Source organism: Mustela erminea, chromosome 17 (assembly GCF_009829155.1).
Source record: "Mustela erminea isolate mMusErm1 chromosome 17, mMusErm1.Pri, whole genome shotgun sequence".
NCBI lineage: Eukaryota > Metazoa > Chordata > Mammalia > Carnivora > Mustelidae > Mustela > Mustela erminea.
In genome coordinates this window covers 1,219,630-1,241,653 of record NC_045630.1, presented here as the reverse complement: position 1 = coordinate 1,241,653, position 22,024 = coordinate 1,219,630, and the positions used below count along the sequence as shown (strand labels likewise).

General features: G+C 53.3%; 1 protein-coding gene across 1 annotated transcript; it reads left to right on the top strand.

The window, feature by feature from the left end:
- Positions 1-2,196: 2,196 nt before the first annotated feature.
- Positions 2,197-3,788, top strand: LOC116576009. Its single transcript, XM_032317690.1, has 3 exons — positions 2,197-2,497; positions 3,030-3,161; positions 3,223-3,788. Exons 1-3 carry the CDS (start codon positions 2,284-2,286, stop codon positions 3,711-3,713), a joined length of 837 nt encoding a protein of 278 aa, XP_032173581.1. The 5' UTR covers positions 2,197-2,283; the 3' UTR covers positions 3,714-3,788.
- Positions 3,789-22,024: the final 18,236 nt, after the last annotated feature.

Genomic DNA, 22,024 nt, shown 5'->3' with positions numbered 1-22,024 from the left:
AAGATTTATTCCTTTATTAGAGAGAGAGAGAGAGAGCAGGCTGGAGGAAGGGTCAGAGGGAGAAGAAGAGGGTGAATCCTGAAACAGACCTCCCGTTGAGCACAGAGACTGACACAGGGCTCGATCCCAGGACCCTGAGATCATGTCCTGAGCAGAAACTGAGTTGACGGCTTAACTGAATGAGCTACCCAGGCACCCCAATGTATCAGTCATTTTAACTTGTGATCGGGGGATCTTAACATGTTTGATATGGCGAAGGGGAGAATCTCGAAAAGGAAGTTCTTGGGCCTGTGAGTTGTGCAGGCGGCCCTATTTGTGTCAGTGTTGAAATGGGAACCGGGAACAAAGGCCTTTTCTCTTTCGATAGTTGAAACCCACATTCATCTGTTACAGTCTAGCATCATATCTATTTTTAATTGAATTGCTAAATGCTCTTTTCACTTTGTCCTGCAGCGTCCTACAACTCGTCCCTATAAGCTGCAGATGATGAACTAGCTCAGTTTTGTTCAACTCCAAGGTGAAGTGTGCTCACTTTTTGTATGTTTTGAGAAATGTTGATGCTTCAAGAAAGTCATTCCCATCATGCCCTCTTGCCCTTCTGTTCTCATGGCCTGTGGCATCCATGGGACTCTGGTTATTTGTAGGTATTTATTGCATTGTGTGATGGCTCTTTGAGCTGGAGCCAAGAGGCTTTGTGCAGACAGGCGGATAGCATCCTCAGAGGCTGCCATCTTGCCTTGGCCAGCGATGGTCTGACCTGGGTCAAGCCCTTTCTCTGTTCTTAGTTCTTTTCTCTGTGCAGTGAGATGTGTAGGATCTAGGAGAGCCGGGTGAGCGATAAGGTCCAGCTTTCATGCCTGGGACTTCTGCCTGCGCTCCCAGATCCCTCTGGGGGACACACGGATGACATGGGCACTCCGGAGCATTTTGTCCATCAAAAGCATTTTGTCCAGCTAGACACAGCCATAACGTGCTCTGTGGAAAATGTCAGGCTCCCGTGAACACAGGCAGCCACTCGACATTTCTTTCCCCAGTTAATCATCTCACGTGTCCCATGGGGCTCTCCGTGCTGGGGGTGAGGGAAGGTGCCGAATTCCTCGCTCTGCTGGTTCTCCCTGTGCTGTCACCCATCAGCCTCACTCTGCCTTGCCAGACTAGACCCGGGTATTGGTCACTGCACTCGGGGGAGACAGGGCGACCGGCCCCAGGAATTGGGACAGTCTACTCACAGCGGCTCTGTTCCTTTTGCCTGTGATTCTGTGCTGCAGTTCTGTCCAGTGCGATGGGAGGGGACGTCTGCTAGAGTAGGGGAACCAACCGGGAAAGTTCTTCTTTGAAAGGAATGTGAGGTAGGAAAGGTTTTCGCCCTCCTGTGTCCTGTGCGAGTGTACAGTGCTTGCAGCGGGAGCAGCCGTTTGGAGACGCGAGAGGTCTACGGCCATACCACCCTGAGTGTGCCCGATGTCGTCCGATCTTGGGGTGCACGAGAGCCCATACCTGAAGCTGAGGACGGCAGATGGAGAACATGGAGAGAACGTGGGTCCTTGATGACATTTTTAAGCTGCTCATTTAAGTAACCTGGAGCTTCTCTGCTTTGGAAACACTACAAGAGTGAATGCTTTGTTCCTGTTGCCCAGGGTCCCCTCTGGCTGGGTTTGCGGCTCTCCAGGCCCGCTCATGGCTGGACGGAGCTGCCTCTTTGGCACCAGCATGTGCCTTCCCACGTCAAAGGCACCCTCAGAGGGCAGGTCTCGTGTGAGAGCTTCGACAAGGGACCCCGAAGCCGGGCCAAGGCAAGGGGAAGTGGGTCTCCCTTCAGATGCTGGGGCTGAGCCTAAAGCTGCCCGCCAGAGAGCTGAAATTCGTTTGATTTCCTGACTTCAACTTTGAAATTCATGTGAAATTTTCATTCTGCTCCCTCTGGTATCTTTTTCTTTCTGTAAAACTCACATTTTACCTCCTCGCCAGGCACAGTGTTCAGCCACCCCTCGCCCGAGATGGTTCGCCGTTGAGGAACGTGGCCCGGAGTGCAGACGGATGCTGCCCGCGACGCCAGTGGTTCCAACACCCACGCGCAGAGGAACGGCATGGGCAAAGCTCGCCGAACCTTGCGGCTTCGCTCCTGCTGTTACCGGGGCTGGCGTGGAGGGGCCGGAGCAGGAGGCAGGCCCTGGGGCAGGCCCTGGGCGGGTGTAGCAGCTGCTCTTCCTTCATTCCTCCGCCGGACAGCCCGGGGCACGAGGGGCTGCTGGACACCGAGCACGGGCCACGTTCCTGCCTCACATGGCGGCTGCGGAGGGGACTCCTGAAAAGGACAAGTCGTCGCGGCTGAGAGCCCACGTGACTGGCCCGTGCTGTCGCTCAGCACCCGGGCAGCGTCGACTCAGCACGTGTCGTCCACCTGGTGGGCTCCGTCTCAGCTCGATGTTGGGACAGTTTGCCGACAGGGCTCGGGGTGCTCTTCTGGATGTCCCCCACCCAGAGCGCCTCCTTTGTGGTAGGTCTGAGCTCCCTTCTCCTTCTCGCGAAACCCCCAGACTCCTGGCACCGGGGGGTGAGGACGGGCCTGCCCTGTTCCCTGCCGGTTCCGCACGTGGGACATGCTTGTCAGTATTGTCTGAGTGACCGGCCTCAAGGAGACAGCACGGGGAGACTCCCAAGGCCATTCCGTGGGGAGGAGGAGGTGCTTTGAGGGCAGCGGAGAGCCGCCGGGAGCTTAGACAACAGGAAGAGCCGTGGGGACGGGGCCTGCGAGCCTGGCAGTGTGCAGGGACAGCTGCTGCAGGGGCCCCGCCTGCCCCCGAGGGGGTCCCGCTGCGGGAGGGGTGGCTCTGGCCTCACGGGCCTCGCGAGCCAAGTGCGAACGCAGCTCATCTTGTGTGAGAGCTTTGCGGGCCGGGCTCGGGTCTAGGCCAGGCGATGCCCCTGTCGCCCAGGACCCGGCCGAGCACCGTTTCCTTAGCACCTCCCTGAGGCCTAGCCAGGAGGCCGGAGTCTGATGATGGGACTTCCCTCTGTCCCTGTTCAAGGGCCTCTTCCTGCTTCGCTGCCCAGCGAACCGTCAGGACACGTGTTAGCTCAAAGGAGCCTGTTTCCTCATCCTGGAGCAAAGGTGGGAAAGCCCTGGATTCTCCTGAGACGCGGTCTGGGGGGAGTGCTGAGCAGCAGGAGCGCGAGCCCGCGGAGTCGGCGCGGCGGTGGAAGGGCCTCTTGCTCGAGACCGTCCCCGAGTGCCAACCCCCTGCTGCCAGGCTGTCCTGGTGGCCTTCATGGGCTCTGCCCTCTCTGTGTCTGCAGCAGCCCGGCCACTCTCCTTCTGGAATTCTCGGGCTCCAGCCCGCCTGCTTCTTTGCATGCCTCCTCGGATTCCAGCGACCGTCGGAGGAAGAACGGAGGTCGAAGCCCACGATGCCCGGAGTTGTCCAGGCGGAGGGCGCAGCGATGGACGCGTAGGCCCTGGGGTCGGGCCGGCTGGCTCCGCTCCCGCGAGCCCTCCCAGCTGTCCCCGGACAGCGCGTCAGCGTGTGCGCGCCCTCGGCTCTTCCTCTGCAGCCGAGGCGCAGCATGGAAAGCCGTGGGGCTGTCCCGAGCGCTCAGATCGGTGGGGACGTGAGCCTCTGCTGTGGGGCTTGGCGTGGAGCAAGGGACGAGTAAGGGCCAACACGACTCACTTCTGTTTCTCCTTTTCATCCTTCCTTTTAACTCTTGCCTAGATCGACAGGCACTTTCCCTCCGCGCAGGGTGGTGTTTGTGGCAGTGAAGATGAGGATGGAGACATTCTTCTGTTTTCTTTCTTTTTTAAAAAAGATTTTATTTTTTTATTTATTTGACAGAGACACAGTGCGAGAGGGAACACAAGCAGGGGGAGTGGGAGAGGGAGAAGCAGGCTTCCCGCTGAGCAGGGAGCCTGATGCGGGGCTCGATCCCGGAACCCTGCGATCGTGACCTGAGCTGAAGGCAGATGCTTAACCACTGAGCCCCCCAGGCCTGCCCTCTGTCTTATTTCTTGAGTCATCGGATCAAAAAAACCCTAGAAGAAGCCGCGGCTGCTTGTGGAAGACCAGGCGTGGTCTGGGCTGCAGGCCCTCGGAAATGCGGGCACAATTTCACGCGCCTTCAGACCCCGGAGGAGCCTTTCATTGCCCCTTCCTCACAGGTCGGCGGTAGTGACACGCTTCAGAGGAGCGGAAGGTAGAGGACCTGACATCTGTGGCGTTGGGGACCTGCTGCACCTGTTTCTCTCTCTCTCTCTCAGGACGTGTCCCTCGGGAGCCTGACCACAACACGGGAAATGCAGTGACACCGCAGGGACCACGTGGGAGCGCCGGGTGCCAGCCCCCGGGGATGGAGGGAACGGCTGAGGCCTCCGCAGCCCCTGCCTTGTGTCCGTGCCCCGGAGCCCAGCAAGCGCGTGAGGCAGCCTCCAGCGGGAGCCCAGTCCCAGCCCCAGCCGGCCGCAGTGTCCTAAAGGCCCGGCCCGCAGCGCTGCTCTCCGGCCCCCAGCGCGCCCACGAGCCCTGTGCTGCCTGGAGCAGTGGAATCTGGGCTGATCTGTTCTGCCCCGAGAGGAGACCAAGACAACGGTTTTCAACCGTGACCCCGCGACAGGTCCCGCCGTCTTGCAAACGCAGACACCAAGGCTCGAGGACTCAAGAAGTGTGTCAGTTGCTGTGAGGAGATGTGGGGTCGGGGTGCAAGCGTGTGTCCGGTGACAGCAGAGCGCTCGCCGGGTGCCCTGGGGCCACCTCCGGCGCCGCAGGAGGCCAGAACAACGGACCAACGTGTCACTCTGGTGTCGCCAGGCTGGTGCGCGAGGGTGAGGTGCGGGCGGCGGCGTCGGGCTGAAAGCTCAGCTCCTGCTCGCGCTCGGGGGCTGCAGGCCATGGGCAGAGCGGACGTGCGGGCTCTCGGCCCCATGTGTCCCCTCAGAGCCCCGCTGGGCTGCGGTGAGCTGGGGTCCAGGAGCCCCAAGGCCCCGGCTGCCCGGCGAGGCCAGCAGAAGCTGGGGAGCCCGAGCTCGGGGCCGGTGAGGAGGCCTGCGGCGCGAGTGACCAACGGCGGGGAGATCGACAAACAAGGCCGCGGGACAGCTGCCCGGCAGGGACTGAGGGGCCACGGAGTTCTGAAGAGCAAAGAGGAAAATCCTCGAGGACCGCGCGGGTGAATGGTCCCTGGAGACAAGCAGTAGGGCCCGGCGGCTGCTGAGGAGAGGCGACCAGTTTGATGGGAGCCGGGCAGGGCCCTGCCTGTGGCCACAGACCCCGACAGCGTGGCCGTCATCCCCTGGCAGCCTTCCTGGAAGAGGTGCTCGGCTCCTTCACGTGGACATCCAGCAGGTGCACTCCCGGGCTGCTGACGACGGGACGTTGTGATGTCAATGAGACATACTCGTTCCCTGTGCGTCGAGGCCCCGGGTCTGGAGGGGACGTCACCTTCCCGAGACCTACTGTGTGCTTGGGCCCGTGGTTCCCGAGTTTTATCTCACTTCATCGAGGCCACTTCTTTCATTTCCTTAAACTGTCCCGCAAGCCCCAGGCCCCCGCCCCCGCCCCCGCCCCCATGTCCTCTGCGGGGCTGCAGGCTCCTGCCCCTCACTGTCCCTCCCACTTCCCTTCGCTGGTGTGGCTCCGCCCGGCTGGCCTGGCGCGAGGCCCACCCCTCTGCTCCTGGACCAGGACCAGGTTCACGGCTCTCTTGCTTGCACTTCCGTGAGTTTTCTTCAGGTTCAACCACAAAGGTCACCTGACTAGGTGTCTAGCTGGACTCTGGGGTAGGGGCAGGTGGGAAAAATGAAAAGGAGAAGCTGGTCCAGTGGGGTTCCGCAGTCAAGACGGGCCTCAGGTGCCTGAAAGCAGTCAAGTGGAAGTTCCATTTCCCTTGCCAGAACGGTGTCTCCTCTGAGATGTGTCCGGGTGTGTCTGCTTCTCCCATCTCCACGGCTGCTCCCACTACCACGGCTGCACCCTGACCCGCTTTCACCATCTCTGCTGGGTCACTGCCCTGGGGGTTGAACCTGGGATCCTACTTTCTCTTTTGTTGCATCTGGAATGCAGCCGTCGCATAGCGACCAAAGGATCTCCCGCGGATGTCAGTCCAGTCTCACCACTCGTTGCTTAAAAACATATGTATGGCTTCCAAAAGCGGGAAAAATAAAATAGAGACTCACTGGCACAGCCTGCTGGGCCCCCGTGAGCGGTCCCTGCCTCTCGCTGGCCTCACATCTCTCCACCTGGCCTCGAGGCTAAGCTCCTGCCCCCCCGGGCTTCATTCTCTTCCTTAAACAGAGCCAGGTTTGGTCCAGCCACGAGGCCTTGCTCTTGAGGTCCCTGTTCTGAGATGCCGGCTGCTGCCTCGTCTTCAGGCTTCAGAGTAGTCTTAGCTCCCAGGGGGAAGCTTCTCTGGGCACTCTGACGGAAGAGGCCTGCCACTGTCTCCCCGGCCCTGTCCCTCTGTGTTTTATCCGGGCTGGTCTCTACTTCTCGGGGTCTGAATCTGTCTGCTGTGTTTCCTCGCTGACGGCGCCGGAGGGTGGACCAGAAGCTTTGCGAGAGCAGGGATTGTCGGCTGCGTTCCCGGCGCGGCTCCCGGGTCTCCTGTGCGTGGCCCTCGTTAGGACCTCAGTGGGTGGACTGTGTGATCGAAGGAAGAACACGTGAGCGGAGGAGTTCATGAGCGCCTGTGTGCGGGGGCGGAAGACGAGTGCCTGCGCGGGGCACGAGGTTGGTGAGAAGGGCTCTCCTCCTGGGTCGGCCGTCCTGCTTCCTGCCCGAACGCCCGAAGGGCCATTTGTGCGTGACAACGGACCTCCGCTCCCGGCTTGTGGCTGCTGTGCAGGACTGTCACACCGGAAGCATACGTGGAACCTGGCTAAAGTGTGCACAGTTTTTATTTCTCCTCTCTGGTACTCTGTGCATCTGAGGACATGTGCTTTTCACCAATTCTAGAAAAATCCTTGGCCTTCCCCTGTCCTCTCTGTCCGCTCTCCTGTCGGGCACACGCCAGAACTTCACGTTCTACTTTTGTGTTATTTCCCTTCTCGTTCATATTTTAAATCTCTTTCTCTGCACTGGATCATTTCCTTTCTTCAGATCTGTCTACCTCGGTTCCCTAATTCTTCCTGCAGATGTATTTAATCTGCTCTTAGCTTTAAATTCAGTCACACCATTTTTCCATTCTAGAAGTTAAATTTTTTTTTTCAAAATTGCTTGCTTTTTAATAGTTTTTTTTTATGTTAAAATTTTATCTTTAACTTGGTAATACTTGAAAAGTTACTTATTTTTAGAAATCTCTGAGTTTTCTAACCATCAGTGGTGTTATCTCTGTTCCGAGATGTCTACCTGAGCTTTTTATTTTTGCTGACTCTTGCTCCTGCCGGCTTGTTTACTCACATTCTTTGGGTATTCCACTTTCCGGCTTCTGCTGGGCTGAGCTCTGCCTGTGGGATTCCTGTGAGGTCTGTGTTGAATAACTTTCCCTCCAGGTGTGGCTGATTTTGGCATCTGCTACAAGCTCGGGTTTGTTGCCAACCTAGGGCCATTGTACATTCGCTTTTTCTTTCGGAGTTTCTGACACCAGACAGACAGTGTGGACAGGAACCCCAAACCCACATGATGGCAGGTTGCGGTTATGAATTCTCAGAGGAGACTTTTTCCCAAAGAACCCAGGAATATGTGTAAGTATTGTTCTCTACCTCCTTTGTTGGTACATTTTTCTTGTTCTTCTTCACCGAGGATAGAATTTCAGTGTGCCAGGGTTTATGCAGGGGTCTTGGTTTCATGCCTCCTGTTCTCATGTGCTTTTTTCGTCAGTCTAGAGAATGAAAGTTAACCCCCAAGGGATCTCTTTGTCATCGGGGAGACATCCAGGAGCGGTGCTGCCTGACTCCAGGTTCTTTGCTTTTCCTCTGTCGCTTGAGCTGTAAGGGACTTGATCTAAGTCTGTCTGGAGTCTACTAACTCTGATTAAAGCAAACAGCTAAAGAGTGAACGTCATTAGCAAGTCAGAGGCTTTTTGACACTCAAGGCAAAGCCACCTCTACCTGTTGTGTCCCATCAAGTTTGCAGGACTTCTGCAGGACCGGATTCAGAAACCGTGCTCGACTCAGGCTTGGAAGATCAATTTACTGGATTGTAGTTAAACTAGGAAATTAGTGGCAGAAGGCATTTGACCTAGATGCTTGTATTTCTTTAGTCCATTTTCAGGATTTATCTCTTTATGTTTTGGGAATAACTTCAGTAATTCATTGCCTTATCTTGTTCTATAAACAATCAGTTACTTTCTTAAAAAACAGTGGAATTTTTATGAGAAATGTTAACTTCAGTGACATTTATCGTAACAATTAAGAAGATATCTACAGAGGATGCCTTTTTTTTAAAGTTTTTTTTTTTTTAAGATTTTATTTATTTATTTGGCAGAGATCACAAGCAGGCAGAGAGGCAGGCAGAGAGAGAGAGAGGGAAGCAGGCTCCCCGCTGAGCAGAGAGCCCGATGAGGGGCCTGATCCCAGGACGCTGAGATCATGACCTGAGCCGAAGGCAGAGGCTTCAACCCACTGAGCCACCCAGGCGCCCCAGAGGATGCCTTCCTTAAAGAAATAACTCCTAACTGTAAATAAGGAAATTCCCTACAAGTCCTTAATCTAGTGATTCTACGCTCTCTCTCTCTCTTAATATAAGCTACCCACTTTGGAAACTTCTGAGACTGTGCTGGTGACAAATCCAGCAAGGCCCAAAGTGGTTCCAGCACAAACTGAGAGTAACAATATTGGGGACTTGGTTGGGTACACACCGCGTCATTATCTACTCGCTCCTCCATTCCTCCTGTCTCTGTGGGGGAGATGTCTCCTCTAGACTGTAGGTACGGATCCTCTCTCTTCCCATACTCACTGGGGTGCCGCCTGCCTCAGGCATCGTCCTCTGTCTATTCTGGATTGTCCGTCTCTCCTCTTTTACTGGTTCGCGGCCACGGTTTCATCCCCATGCACAGGAGCAGCTGGAGAGAAGGGATTGCATGTCACTCACTTCCGTGTCTCTGCGTCTACCCAGCACACTGTAGGGGATAACACTAAAATTATTTTTAGAGCTAAGATGTACCGATAAAGGTAACAACCTTTGCTTTTTCTTCTTCCTGTGACTTGAAGAAATACTAACCTTAAACAGAGCTTGGCTGCACAGTTCACAGAGTGTTCAATCCCTTCAAGATGGCAGTTATGACTTGGTTTTAGCTCCTGTGTTACCAGAGAAATGATCATGTGTGTGGCACGGTGGTGGGGTGCGTGTGCATAGGAATGGACTGGATGTCACGAGAGGTGAGTGGCTCAGACCATTCTCTTCTGTCATTCTTGTGCCTAATTTTTCTCCCTGAAGCAGAGCAGAAAGAGAACTACCATCTCTGTGTTGTATGTCTCTACGTTGGCTGCACAAAATCCCACGCCCTCTTGCCAGCGGGAGACTTCTCTATCAATTGACCTTTCTAAGATCTCTATTAGCACTTCCTGTACCACTGTCCTCCCCATGATGTGCTTTTCCTTGGTGGAGAGTCTGTGACTGTCCCAGGCAACCCTCTGTGTCCGCATCTTGTGTCTGATGATACCTTGGAGTTACAGATGCTCAGCACATACCAGGCTCTGTTTCCTTGGGTGGTCGATATCTCTTCCACAACAAGGCAATTTTTTAAGGTCAACCAGAAAACTTAATAGGTTTCTAAAGCGACTGTTTAACGTATTACACATAAAATCCACACGTAGACTCTTAGTTGCAAAAGCAGAACTTGAATGTGTCCACCTCTTAAGGAAGCAAGAGAAAAGCTCACACCTGAGCCCTGAGCCTAGGAAGCCTGGATGGGGACTGGGTTTGGTCCTATAGAATGACAGAGCTCTCTTCTGGCTCCATAGTGGTCGGACTGAATCACCTCCCCGATCTCCTTTCCTTCACGGTTGTAAGTCACACGGAAACTTGCCGTGGGCGTGAGGTTGGGTCCAAAAGACCTGGGCTGGCCAGTGGCCCAGAGGTGCCAGATGGCTGGCCTTTGTGGGAGGTGGTGACACACGGGTGATAAACGAAGGGAAGGAGAATGTGTAGCTGAGAGATACCAAAGTCCAAGCAGCGTTCAGCTCCAGGACTCCCTAAATTGTTGGTTGGGGCGTGAGTCTCTTTTCTCACCCTCCCCCTGGCCAAACATCAAAGGAATGAAAAGCAAAAACCAACGAATATCAATATCCACGTGATTCCCACCCTCAGCACACCTAAGCTCAATTTTTAGATTTTTTTATATTCTCTTCCTGACAGAATATACCTTTTCATCTATGTAGCAGATTACGCGTGGATACAAAAAGGAGCAGAACCCTTTATTTGAATTTTTCTATTAAGTCCAGGTGAAGGAGATATGTGGATGTAAGCAGAAGGACTCTGGCTTTCTGGTTTCTGCTTGTCGGACACTTGAACACTTTTCTTTGCGACCTTGGGAGAGTTTCCTCATCTCACTGTGCCTGGCCTGAAGTGGGTAGTAAGAAGCCTGCAGAGAGGAAGGCCCAGCTCAACTGTGCGAGTTCATAGGAATAATTAACACGGTATGTGCTACTTACTCTTTACAGTTGGTAATATTTTTCTTTAACTTTTTTTAAAAATTGAAACCTACAGAAAAGTTGCAAGAAGAGCACAATGTGCATCCATTTACTCTTTATCCAGATTGGTCAATTGTTACTGTTTGCCAGTTGCTTTATGTCTTTCTGTCCACACATGTGCATGGTTACACAAATATTTTTTTTGGAGAGCCATTTAAGAGTCTTTTTCATAGAGAATTCAATTATTATTATCTTTAATGTTTTCATGCATGTCTTCTAAGCACAAGGACATTGTCCCAGATAAACATATAAATATCACATTCAGGAAATCTAACACTGAAACGTAATATTATCTAACATCTAGACCAAACTCAAATGTTCCAATTATACTTTTAAATGTTTTAATCATTTTTTCCAATCCAGAATAGAACCAAGAATTATTCACTTCATTAACTGTCCTATTTTTTTTTAATCTAGAATGGTTTCTGAGGCTTTAAAAAAAATTTCTCATATCATTCTGACACTTTTGAGGAGTTCAACGCAGCCCTTTTTTCAAATGTTGCTAATCTAATTGTTTCCTCATGCTTGGTTGGGTTCAGACTCCGCTCCTTGTTGATGGGAATTTTGCACACGTGATGTTGTACCCTTCTTGGTCCATTGGTCACATCCAGGAGGCACAAGGTGGCAGAGTCTCGTGGATGCAGGTCATTTTGATTCATTAAGTTGACGTCCCCCAGGTTTTTCCATTTAGAAGTACCCCCCCCCCATGTTTAGTAAAAAGCCATGTGTGGAGTGTTATTTTAAAAGCATCACTCACTGCTGGTGGTTTCTTGTATGCTCATCTTTGTTATTGTGGCCATACATCCTGAAATGTCTCTTTCATAATGAGTTTGTTTTCTTCATCCGACAATTCCAGTAGTCAAGATTCTCAGGTGTATAAATCCACCCTCGCCAGTGGTGTGACTTCCTTGGGCTGGGTCACCTCCATTAGTTTGTTACCTGGGCTTAATGATGTCAGACTCCTGTGTCCTAACTCGACAAAGCTCTCCTCCAGAAAATTCCTCTCTTGCTGTTCACTATTGGGGTTTCTGAAAGTCTTGAGGCAGGGTTCCACAGCAGCACGTCGAGCCAGAGGTCAAGAAAGGTCTGTCTTTGAGAGATTTGTGGCCACACCTTTTTGTCTAATGGAGTACATTATAATCAACACCCAAGAAGTGCTCAAAGTTTTTAAAAGAATTGTACCAGCTTGGACTAAAAGCGAAGAAACAGCGCAAAAGGAAAAGAGACCTTTGAACCCCTCAGCTGGTACAGGCAGGGAGGTGGTTGAGACAACCACTCAGCAGCAAAGTCAAGGTCAAACTCAGGCAAAGGAATGAGGACCCGGAAGAGAACAAAGCCAGAGAACAGAGGGGCAGGGTTGAGCCCTAATTAGGAGCTGGTCGTCTGTGCCTTGCTCGAGTTCAGAATCATTTAGGGACCCGTGGCATGGTCTGTCTCTTGTTCCCCCCATGTGTCCACAGCCACTGCATATGGGATGGGGGCTGGTCACTTAGGTCACCGCCATATAGACAGGAGGAGGGGGACTCGGCTGTGCCCCTGAATAACTCCACACACCTGGACCTGCCTTGACTGCCTTGAACTGGGATGACGATGGGACGGGGCTCAGTGGTCTCGGAGCAGGGGAGGTGGGCATTTTGCCAGTGGGAAGGCTGTGAAGTACTGTGGCCTGAGGGTGAACTTTGGTGACGTATTTTCCAAAGATGGTCACCACAGTATCTCCTGCTTCCCTACCACACGACCTTGACCACCTCTGCCGGGAGGAGCAGTCTGCTCCCTTTCCTCGAGTTCCAGCTGGTGCATGACCCACGGCAGAAACGAGGCTAGATCGTGAATGCTGATAAAACATCTTGTCTGGTTCCTTTGGGTGCTCTCTCTTAAGGCCAGGCACCCTGCCCCGAAGCCCGAGCAGCCACATGGCAGGGCCCCGTGTGGGTCTCCAGCCAACGGCCAGCACTGACCAGCCCGCACGCAAATAGGGAGCCTCGGGAGGACTCCCATCTCCTAAGGTCAAGTAACCCTAATGCTTCAAGTCTTCTCAGCAGAGCCCAGACATTGTGGCTGAGACAAGCTGTCCCATTTTGAACTCCTCACCCACAGAGTATGTGAGTTTTGTTTAAGTTCGGGGTGGTTTGTACCACAGGAAAGGGAACTAGAACAGAACACAGAATAGAGTTTGCACCTCACCCCAGAACATGGCAACATTGTTTCCTACTCTTGGTGTTTCCAAGCTTCCAAATAGAAGCCATTTTCAAAGGTCAATGTGGAAGGTCTTTCCCACATTCCCACAAGGAACTAGGTGTTCAAGAGATGATGAATCAGGGCACTGCCTGGAGAGGAAAATGCTTGGGAATTTAGCACTGCTGAGAGACTCATTCTCATTCTAGAGCACACCCAGTGAGGGGACGTTGAGCGCTGCGGGGAGGCATCAGGGAGAGGTGTGCGTGGGGCGGAAGAGGCTGCGGACAGACACCAGGTCAGCATTTCCCCCATGTCCGACCACCTGCTTTTCTTTGTACGCTCCACTTCGAGTTCTCAAGAAGGAATAAGCTGCTTTTTTTTTTTTTTTTTCACCCTAGGTGATTATCATTATCCCTTGCTGGGTCATTTTCGTGTAAAGCCACCTGCTGGCCCCTGGCTGGTGACCCACCCCAGAGGCATGCACTGACGCCCCAGCCCCCAGTACCTCAGAATGTGATTTTATTTGGAGGTGGGGCCTTTAAGGAGGGAGGAAACAGAATTGAGGCGGTTGGGGTGGGTCCTCCTCCCGTATGACTGAATTCTCGTAAGGGGAAATCTGCACAGACAGAGAGATGCCAGGGATGCGGCACAGAGGAAAGGTCATGTGAGGACACAGCACGCAGGAGGCCACTGCAAGCTACGAGTCCTTACGAGAAACCAAGCCTGCTGACACCTTGACCTTGACTCCCGCGCTTTACCGATTTACAAGTAATCTCCCTTGCAAAGAATTGGAGATATTCCAAGGAAAGATGTGAATAAAAAATTACACACCTAATTTAGCATAGTGGCATCAACTTTAAAGCAGGTTGTAGAGCACAGAATCGGTTCCTAAAATCTGTGTTTAAACAGGCAACTTGTGTCTCACACCTATGGCTAGAAGAAGGAGGAATTTGGGGCAAGTTTTTTGGTTTCCAAATACAGAATCCAGCTAGCTAGATCTGAAGGGCCATCACCTTTCAGGAAAGTAGGATCCTTCTAGGAGCCTATTAAAATAGGATCTTGAGAGATGGTCTAGTTTAACCTTCCACGCCACAGATGAGACTCCGGTAATCAGGAAGCATCTGCCAGCCTTCCCGATTTCTGCAGGTGGCTGGAGAGCAGAGCCAGCCTGACACCGGAGTCCTGATTTGCATTGGTGGTACAGCAGCTGAGTTCCAAAGTTGAGCATTTAAAATATGACATCCTGAGGGTAACTGCCATGGTGCCCTATGTGCCATAAGGGGTTCTCAGGGCAGCGTTTCTTAATGCCTTCATCTGAAGCTCCAGGGCTGCTTGCTAAAAAAACAACAAATATCCAGGGCCTGCTCAGACCTAAGGCATCAGAAGTCTGCATTAGGGGCCAGGAATCTGTATTTCAACAAGCAAGCCAAGTGATTTCTTTCCTTCTTTCTTTTTTTAGAGAGCGAGCAAGAACATGCAAACAGGTGGGGGAGGGGCAGAGCGAGCGCGAGCGTCGTAAGCAGGCTCAGTCCCAGCAAGGGGCCTGACGTGGGCTTGACCTCAGAACCCTGAGATCATGCCCCGAGTCAAAGTCAAGAGTCAGACGCTTTACCGACTGAGCCCCCCAGATGACACCCCCCCAAGTGATTTCTATTCACACTAAGATCTGAGAAGCGCTAGGCCAGGACAAAGTAAGGTTTCCGCTGTTGCTCTTGCCGGCCGTCACCTTTCCTCTCGGTCCGCAGCCGCTCCTCTTCCTCCTGCCGCTGTCCCAGGCCTCCCCACTCAGCCGTCTTCATACCGCGTCTCCCCTTCATCCTGCTGTGGCCGAAGCACTTTTCCTCTTCCTCTTCCCTCCCTTCCCCTGCTGCTCTTCTGGGTTCTTCCTTCTGCCCCCTTCTTCCCGTGTGCTGTTTCCTCTCTCCCTGGCTTCTGACCCACTCTGCTCCCTACCTGGTCCAGCCCCTGCAAGGTGGGGCCGGAGCACGGCCAGGGGCCGGAGGCAGGATGCCAAGGGAATGGAGGCCCCCGTCCCAGGCAGCAAGTGCTGGTCCCGCTGCACCTGGGGAGCTGGGATGACAGGTGTGTCCGCCAGGCAAGGGTGAGGGAGGGGGCAAGCGTGCAGATGTATCACACGGGAAATTCCATGAGGAAGTAAATCGGGAAGCCCAAGACAGGGTGCGGCGGGGCAGGGTGGAGAGCCCTGTGCACACCTGCCCCGTCTTCCTGGAGGCCTGTGTGTGGGCGAGCTAAGAGCAATGGAGACTCAATGCCCTTGTGAATGGACATGGTCCCAGGTGTTTACCTGCTGCGAGGGGTCTGTGGCTCATCCGCCAGACCTGAGACTTGGTAAGGAATCAGGGAACACCCCTCACAGCTGAAGCTTCTGACACACACAGGAATGGAGGCGGAGACATCCCTCCTGCTCGGAGGCACAGAAGGCGAGATTCTCACTCGAGTCTCATGTGGAGAACACAGATGCTTTCCCCATGAGGGGTGGACCGCATTCTTCTGAGGCCCGGCAACTCCCACTGCAGACAAAAGGGCCTTGTTTGGCTGTGCCCTGCACCTGTTGCTGAAGGGTAGGGTACGGGTTGTAGACTCTAAGGGGAAAGGGCGGTACCTCCAAAAGAGAAGCAGAAGGGTCCTCACCCAGGATCCCACCTTTCCAGAACGTAGCTCCCGCAGCAGTGCTGTCCGGGTTGGTCAGCAGCACCTGAGCTGGAGCTCGGGGCCCTCCTCTCCTGTTGGTCTGCCTGAGCCAGAAACTGGTTCCACTCCTGCCCTTCCTTTCTTGGCTTCCCACCAGGTAGCCCTCTCAGAAGGCTGCGTTCCTAACGGCTAGCCCAGCCCTGGTGGTCCAGGCCGCGCGGCCATCCCTGTCCCACCTTGCAGGGCAGCTTTGCTGGGCATGTCTTTCAGAAGCTGCATCTGAATTTAAATGCAAGTTTCTGGATTCTTTGCCAGCAGCCTCCTAAAATCATGGACCACAGGGTCCACTTTGGCCTTAGCATCCTTTGGCTGGCCTGCCCTCCTCCCGCAGCACCCTGTACTGCTCGGCACCCCTGCACCGCTGGCCACCCCTGCACCGCTGGCCACCCCTGCACTGCTCAGCACCCCTGCACTCTGGGTTTGCCCTTCACCCTGCTCTGCCTTTGTTCTTGCCTCCTTCTCTGCTGGGAACATACCTGCTGTTTCCAACTTTTTGTTAAACTTCAATCAAGGTTCCACTCAAAGGACGTCTTAGGAACACTCCCTCCCTCCCCTGCTGATCACCCTCCACACCCCTGCAGAGGTAACCTGTCCCTCCTGCCTCCACTTCCCTGTGCACGCGCCCCTGTCACGGCTTCTCCCCATGTGTCATCATTAAATGTTTATGCCTGCGCCTCCCTGGGGCGACCATGTCGCTCCACGGGTCTTTCACTGGTATCCCCAAGGCCAGCCTCCAGGCTTCAGGATGGTGGTCTCAGGGAGAGCCGCGTATTCCGACAAGGTTGTCTATAATCTCAATGCCATGCCGCTCGCTAGCCCCAAGATAAGCCGCTGGAAAGGGGTCTGGGGGTGAATTAGTGTCCGCTCGCACATGCCGTAGCGCCAGGCAGGAGCCTCTGCTGCTGGCTGGGCTCTAGGTGTCGAGACTAAAGTAGTGACGGGGCCTTCAGGGACCGCTGCTTTTGGATCTCCGCTTCGCTGTGTTTGCAAGCTCAGGCGTTGGCTCATTCGTTCGCTGGTGTCCTGCACAAGCCGGACACTCATGCAGTTGCGGGTGTTTGCGGTGGGTCTCCCGCATCAGGGCACGAACCCTAGAGCGCACAGGGCTCGTCTTGCGTCTTTGCGCGGTGCACGGGCACTGACCGGACGGGCGGACGCGCAGGCACCTGCGCTCACTCCGCGGGCGCGTGTCCACTCTGGCCGGGGGTGCCGCGGGTGCCAGAGGACACCCGAGCTTTTGTTTCGCGTGGGCTGGCCGGTGGGCAGGTGCTGGTGTGGTGCCGGGACCGAACTCGGGGCCTCTTGGGAGGGCGGCCGGCTCGCCAGGCTGGACTCGACTCTTGCGCGGAGTCCCGAGAGCCCGTGAACGGTCGCTGCCGTGAAGTTGGGAAGGACCTTCAGGGACACCCATGACCAAAGCGGGGCGGAGGGAGCGGAGACGCGGGGAGCGCACAGAGAGCCCCGCGTGCCAGGGAAGGGCTGTCCCCGCGGGTCGCCAACCCTGCCCAGACTTCAGGGTGCTGCCCCCCGCCCCCCCCAAAGACGGTGAAGTGCAGCTGGCCCTGATGGGCCCTGTCCCTGCCCAGTGCGGCCCCGCCTCTCCAGAGCAGAGTGGACAGAGGTGGCCGCGGGGACCGGCGTCCGGGCGGCGGGGCGGGCAGCAGCGGGCCTCGGGACAGGGCGCCTCCCCCGGGAAGCCCTCCACCACGGGGCCGCGGCCCTGTCTGACACCCCCCAGCCAGCGGCCCCCGAGGCAGATATGCAGACGCAGACGGACACACGCAGATGCCAAGGTCCGCAGCGCTTCCCTGCAAGGTTCTGGGTCCTTGAGCTACAGCCTTCGGGGGTCTCTGCGAGGCAAGGGGCGTGGTGCCAGCCCGTTCGCCCCCGTCCCCCCTTCCACTAAGACTCACGTCTGTGGTGGCCTGGACCGTCCCGGCGTGCGCAGGTCGGTGCGGCAGGGAACAGAGCCTGCGAGGCAGCCCCCCCCCCCCAAGCTTGCCCCGCAGCGCGTGTGGGGTGTGGGGCTTGACAGAGCCGAGGAAACAGGCAGACACTGTCCGAGAGGGACAAGGGAGAGGGTGAGGAGGGAGAGGTGTGCACAGTGAGATGACACGTAACGGTTACTGCATATCATGTAAGCTGTATCAACTATGTTATTTTAACATAGAATACACAATACGGTAACATACGTATGACACTGTGGTGATTAGATTTTGACGATAGTTGAGCATTTTTCTCCCTTTGCAATTCCGTACTATCCCTGTACTTAGCCTCTCTCAGTCAGTAGCCTGATCCTGTTGGGCAGGGGTTTCACAGAATACAGCAAAGAATCCAGTTCCTGGCTTTTCTGCCCCACGTTCCCGTCGTCCCTATAATTTCCCTGTAAAGGGGAGGCGGAATGGTGCATTTTTGAGGTGAGAAAATTTAAAACAGAAACCATGGTTTTAAAGGAGCCAGAGTTTTGACCTGTAAGAGTTGAGTCACTTTTCATCATCTCTCAAAAACGAGGGATTGTTAAGAACAGAGCTGTGCCCCAAGGGTCCTGGCCCCGGGGACCAGTTAAGGCCAGGGGAGAATAGGAGGGAGCAGGGACCTTGAGGGCAAGGTCAGTGATCCTAGAAGAGGGCTCAAGCTGGCCTTCCCACTCTGGGCTGTTACCATCTCAGCCCAGAGTGGGAATTAAGCCACATTTTGCCATCAGAGGGGCCGCTGTGTCCCGGGGAGGGGAGATAGGGCCATTGGGGGTTACCATAGGCGGGCCCAATGGGGCACAGCCTGGAGGATCCCGCAGGAGGAAGGGCTCAGAACCAGCTGAGTGATGCCTGTGGACCTGGAGAGGACGAAGGGAAACACAAAGACCCCAGCTGGAAACCCGATGGGGTCCGAGACTTCTAGCAAGTGCCCATAATGGAATGAAGGTAGAGGGGATGTCAGCTGCCACCTGGGTGTGGAGGGTGGGAGGAGGGGCACACAGAAATGACCAGCTTTAGACTTGAAGGGACACCTCTTTTCACCTCAAGGGACTAGGTCAAATTTTCTGTCAACAGGTGGAACTAATATTGCATGAAATAGAAGCCGAGGTACAGAAGTTACATTTCTTTGCACACTTGAAGAGCGCAGTTTGCAAACTGAGCCTTTTCACCCACTCTGCTAATGATGAAGTAGGACACAGGTATGCAGAGGTTCTCTGGGAGGTTTTCCAGCTAAAAATCCATGATCAGCCTTTGGTCTTCTGAACCCAAAAAATGTGGTCAATCTTCCTCGGCTGGAAAAAAAAAAAAAAGTGTGAGAATTTCCTTCAGCTTAAAAGCCTTGTGTTCACAGAGGGAAACTGGTGTCCTTACTTTTCTGCAAATATCATAGTTATTTGCAGTTCTTCTGGCTCCAGCAGCTCTACTCAGTCTTGTGTCTCTGAAATTCCCAGCGCAGGTTCCTGTGTGGTGTTCTCTGTTGGTGTTTTCATCCTCGTGGGAATTTCTAAGCCTGATGCTTTGGAACAGGGCACAGAGGGATTCAGAGTCAGAACCGAGTGTGCCTAAGAGGCCAGGTGGGGCGTCCAAAGAGAAGACGATTTACGATCAGACGGTTTTGGGCTCTGCCACTTGCTGGCTGTGGGACCTCCTTTAAGTGACTTTACCTTTCTGGGCCTCTGATTCATCACCTCCAAAAAAAAAAAAAAAATAGATATTACACCTACTTTTACAGAGATTATAAAAATAAAGTGAGGTAGTGTATTATGAGTTTTCTAGGGCTGCTGTAGCAAAATACCACAGACTGGGTGGCTTATACAACAGAAATCTATTTTCCTCCCCGTTCTGGAGACTTGTCGTCCAAGACCAGGGCGTCCGCCGAGTGGGTTTCTCCTGAGGGCCTTTCTCCTTGAATTCCCGGTGATCGTCTCATGAGGACATCTGTTGTGTCGTGTGAAGAGTCTACCCACATGACCTCATTTTACCTTAACGGCCTCTTTAAAGGCCCTGTCTGCCCACATGGCCACATTCTGAGGTACTGGGAGTTGGGCCTTCGACATACGAATCTGAGGGAACTTCGCAGCTGTTTGCAGGGAGTGTGTCTGAAAGGGCACAGCACACAGATGTTCAACTGATGTCCGTCCCTCACCATTTCTCCAGGTGCCATATGAGACTCACACTGTTCATGACATCTACGCAAGAGAGATGTTCTCCTCTGAGGTTGCCTGTGGGCAACTGGCTTGGAGGCATCATAGTAAATATCGGAGGTTTAATAGAACCTGGGAACTTAATTCTGCTCATACTCTTTCGGTTTGGATTTGGACCAAACTCATGATCTCTCAGATTCACTTCCTGACAGGAGTGACTAGTGCATAGGGTAGGTACCAGATTATGATAAGGCAATGGTTCCAAATGCTTGACTTCTGTTAGGGGTGTCATAAATATTTCTTTAGTTGGATGTAGAGACTTTCGGGAAAGAACACAGTGCTAAGCAAATGTGAGATACCACATTCTCTGCTCGCCTGACTTTGAGCGCCACTTTGTGAGGTGGAAATGCCCACGTGTTATCAAAGACCCAGTTTTCCTTGTTTCTTTGATGCTGTTTCCTAGGTGACCGGCTCCCTTGGATGTGGAGGTCTGGGTTTGCTGCCCCACGGGGGCCTCCTGGAGAGGAAGGCCCGGGTGGCTGTTGTTCTCCAGAGCTCTGAGGGAGGAACGTGAGTGGTGGTTCTTTCTGTTTTCCACTCCTATTGCGTGGAAACCAGTGAAAGCCCCAGAAGCCCCTCTCAGGATTTCCTGTGTCTTATCTCACAAAGACACACAGAATATCCCATCTCCCTAGCAACCAAACGTCCTAGGAAGCTCCTGGACTGACTGGGCCTTCTTGAAGGCAGAGCCAGCTGTTGTGTTAGCTGTTGGCCCCAGGTGCCGGTCATCGTGTCTGACAAGTGCTTAGTGCTCAGTGTTCGCTAACTAGATGCTGGCTCCCCTGTTCCAGCTAAACTGCCTTCAAAAGCAGTGGGACTCTTTTAGATCTCCCCGATCCAGAGCTTTCTCCATCTCCATAGAGATATTGCCTTGCTGAGGGCTGCCTCCAGCTGCCAGAACCCCATGGGAATGGGGAGCAGACCATGGCAGGGGGGAATTCCGAGGTGTGTGTTCCAGCAAGAAACGGGGGACAAGTTGGCCTGAAGTCTCCTGGTGCTCTTGTGCCTTTTGGAGCCAGCTTTTACTTTCTATTTTTTTTCTTGGTCCCTTGAGGCCTTACCCATCCAAATGCTCTTGTTAATGAAGCCCAGAATGTGAGTCAGAGGCCCGTGTGGGGTCCACAGGGGATTGCCCTCACTCTGTTCAGAGAGACTGGTATGGGAAGGAAATCACAAATTCACTTCCTCTGCTTGGAAAGACTGGCACGGAGACTCAGTGGGCCAGCACATTTGAGGGGCAGGACTGAGCAATCCCTTTTGCTGAGGTTTTTCTTTCCAGTCATCAGAGATGCTTTTAGGCTCCCAGAACTGCCTGGAATGCCCACTGATGTCAAAAAGAGATTTCACTAGACTCTTTCCTTCAAAGGAAAATTTGGATTGTATGTGGTATCCTAAATAGCACTCTGTCTTTATTTTTAGAAAACCTCATTTGGTTATAGTGATTTTCTCTTTAATGGTCGATATTGACTTTCCTGAGTAGACAGGTGATTTTTTTTTAGTGTTTCTTTTTTAAAAATTTTTATTAAGATATAATGTGTTATTGGTTTCAGGGGTACTGTGAGTCATCAGTCTTACACACTTCACAGCACTCACCATAGCACATACCCTCCCCAATGTCCATCACCCAGTCATCCCGTCCCTGCCACCCCCTGCCTTGCAGCAACACTGTTTGTTTCCTGAGATTATGGTTTATCTCCCTCCCTGGTTTCATCGTGTCTGATTTTTCCCTCCTTCCCCTGTGGTCCTATTGTTTCTCAAATTCCTCATATCAGAGAGATTGTATGATAACTGTTTTCCTCTGATTGACTTATTTTACTCAGCATAATATCCTCTAGTTCCACTAACATCATTGCAAATGGCAAGATTTTGGTTGTTTTGATGGCTGCATAGTATTCCATTGTGTATATCTATCACATCTTCTTTATCCATTCATCTGTTGATGGACAGATGGGTAGGTTCTTTCCATAGTTAGGCTATTGTGGACATTGCTGCTATGAACATTCCGGTGCACGTGCCCCTTCGGATCACTACATTTTTATCTTTAGGGTTAATACCCAGTAGTGAAATCGCTGGGTCATAGGGTAGCTCTATTTTCAACTTTTTGAGGCACCTCCATGCTGTTTTCCAGAGTTGTTGCACCAGTTTGAATGCCCACCAACAGCGTAGGAGGGTTCCCCTTTCTCTGCATCCTTGTCAACACCTGTCATTTCCTGACTTGTTAATTTTAGACATTCTGACTGGTGTGAGGTGGGATCTCATTGTGGTTTTGATTTGTATTTTCCTGATGCTGAGTGATGTTGAACACTTTTTCATGTGACTGTTGGCCATCTGGA

Coding starts and splice junctions, on each gene's coding strand:
- LOC116576009 (XM_032317690.1), top strand. CDS start 2,284: ATGGCGGCTGCGGAGGGGACTCCTGAAAAGGACAAGTCGTCGCGGCTG. Junction 2,498..3,029: donor CCCAGAGCGCCTCCTTTGTG/GTAGGTCTGAGC, acceptor TCCCTGTTCAAG/GGCCTCTTCCTGCTTCGCTG. Junction 3,162..3,222: donor CGGTCTGGGGGGAGTGCTGA/GCAGCAGGAGCG, acceptor TTGCTCGAGACC/GTCCCCGAGTGCCAACCCCC.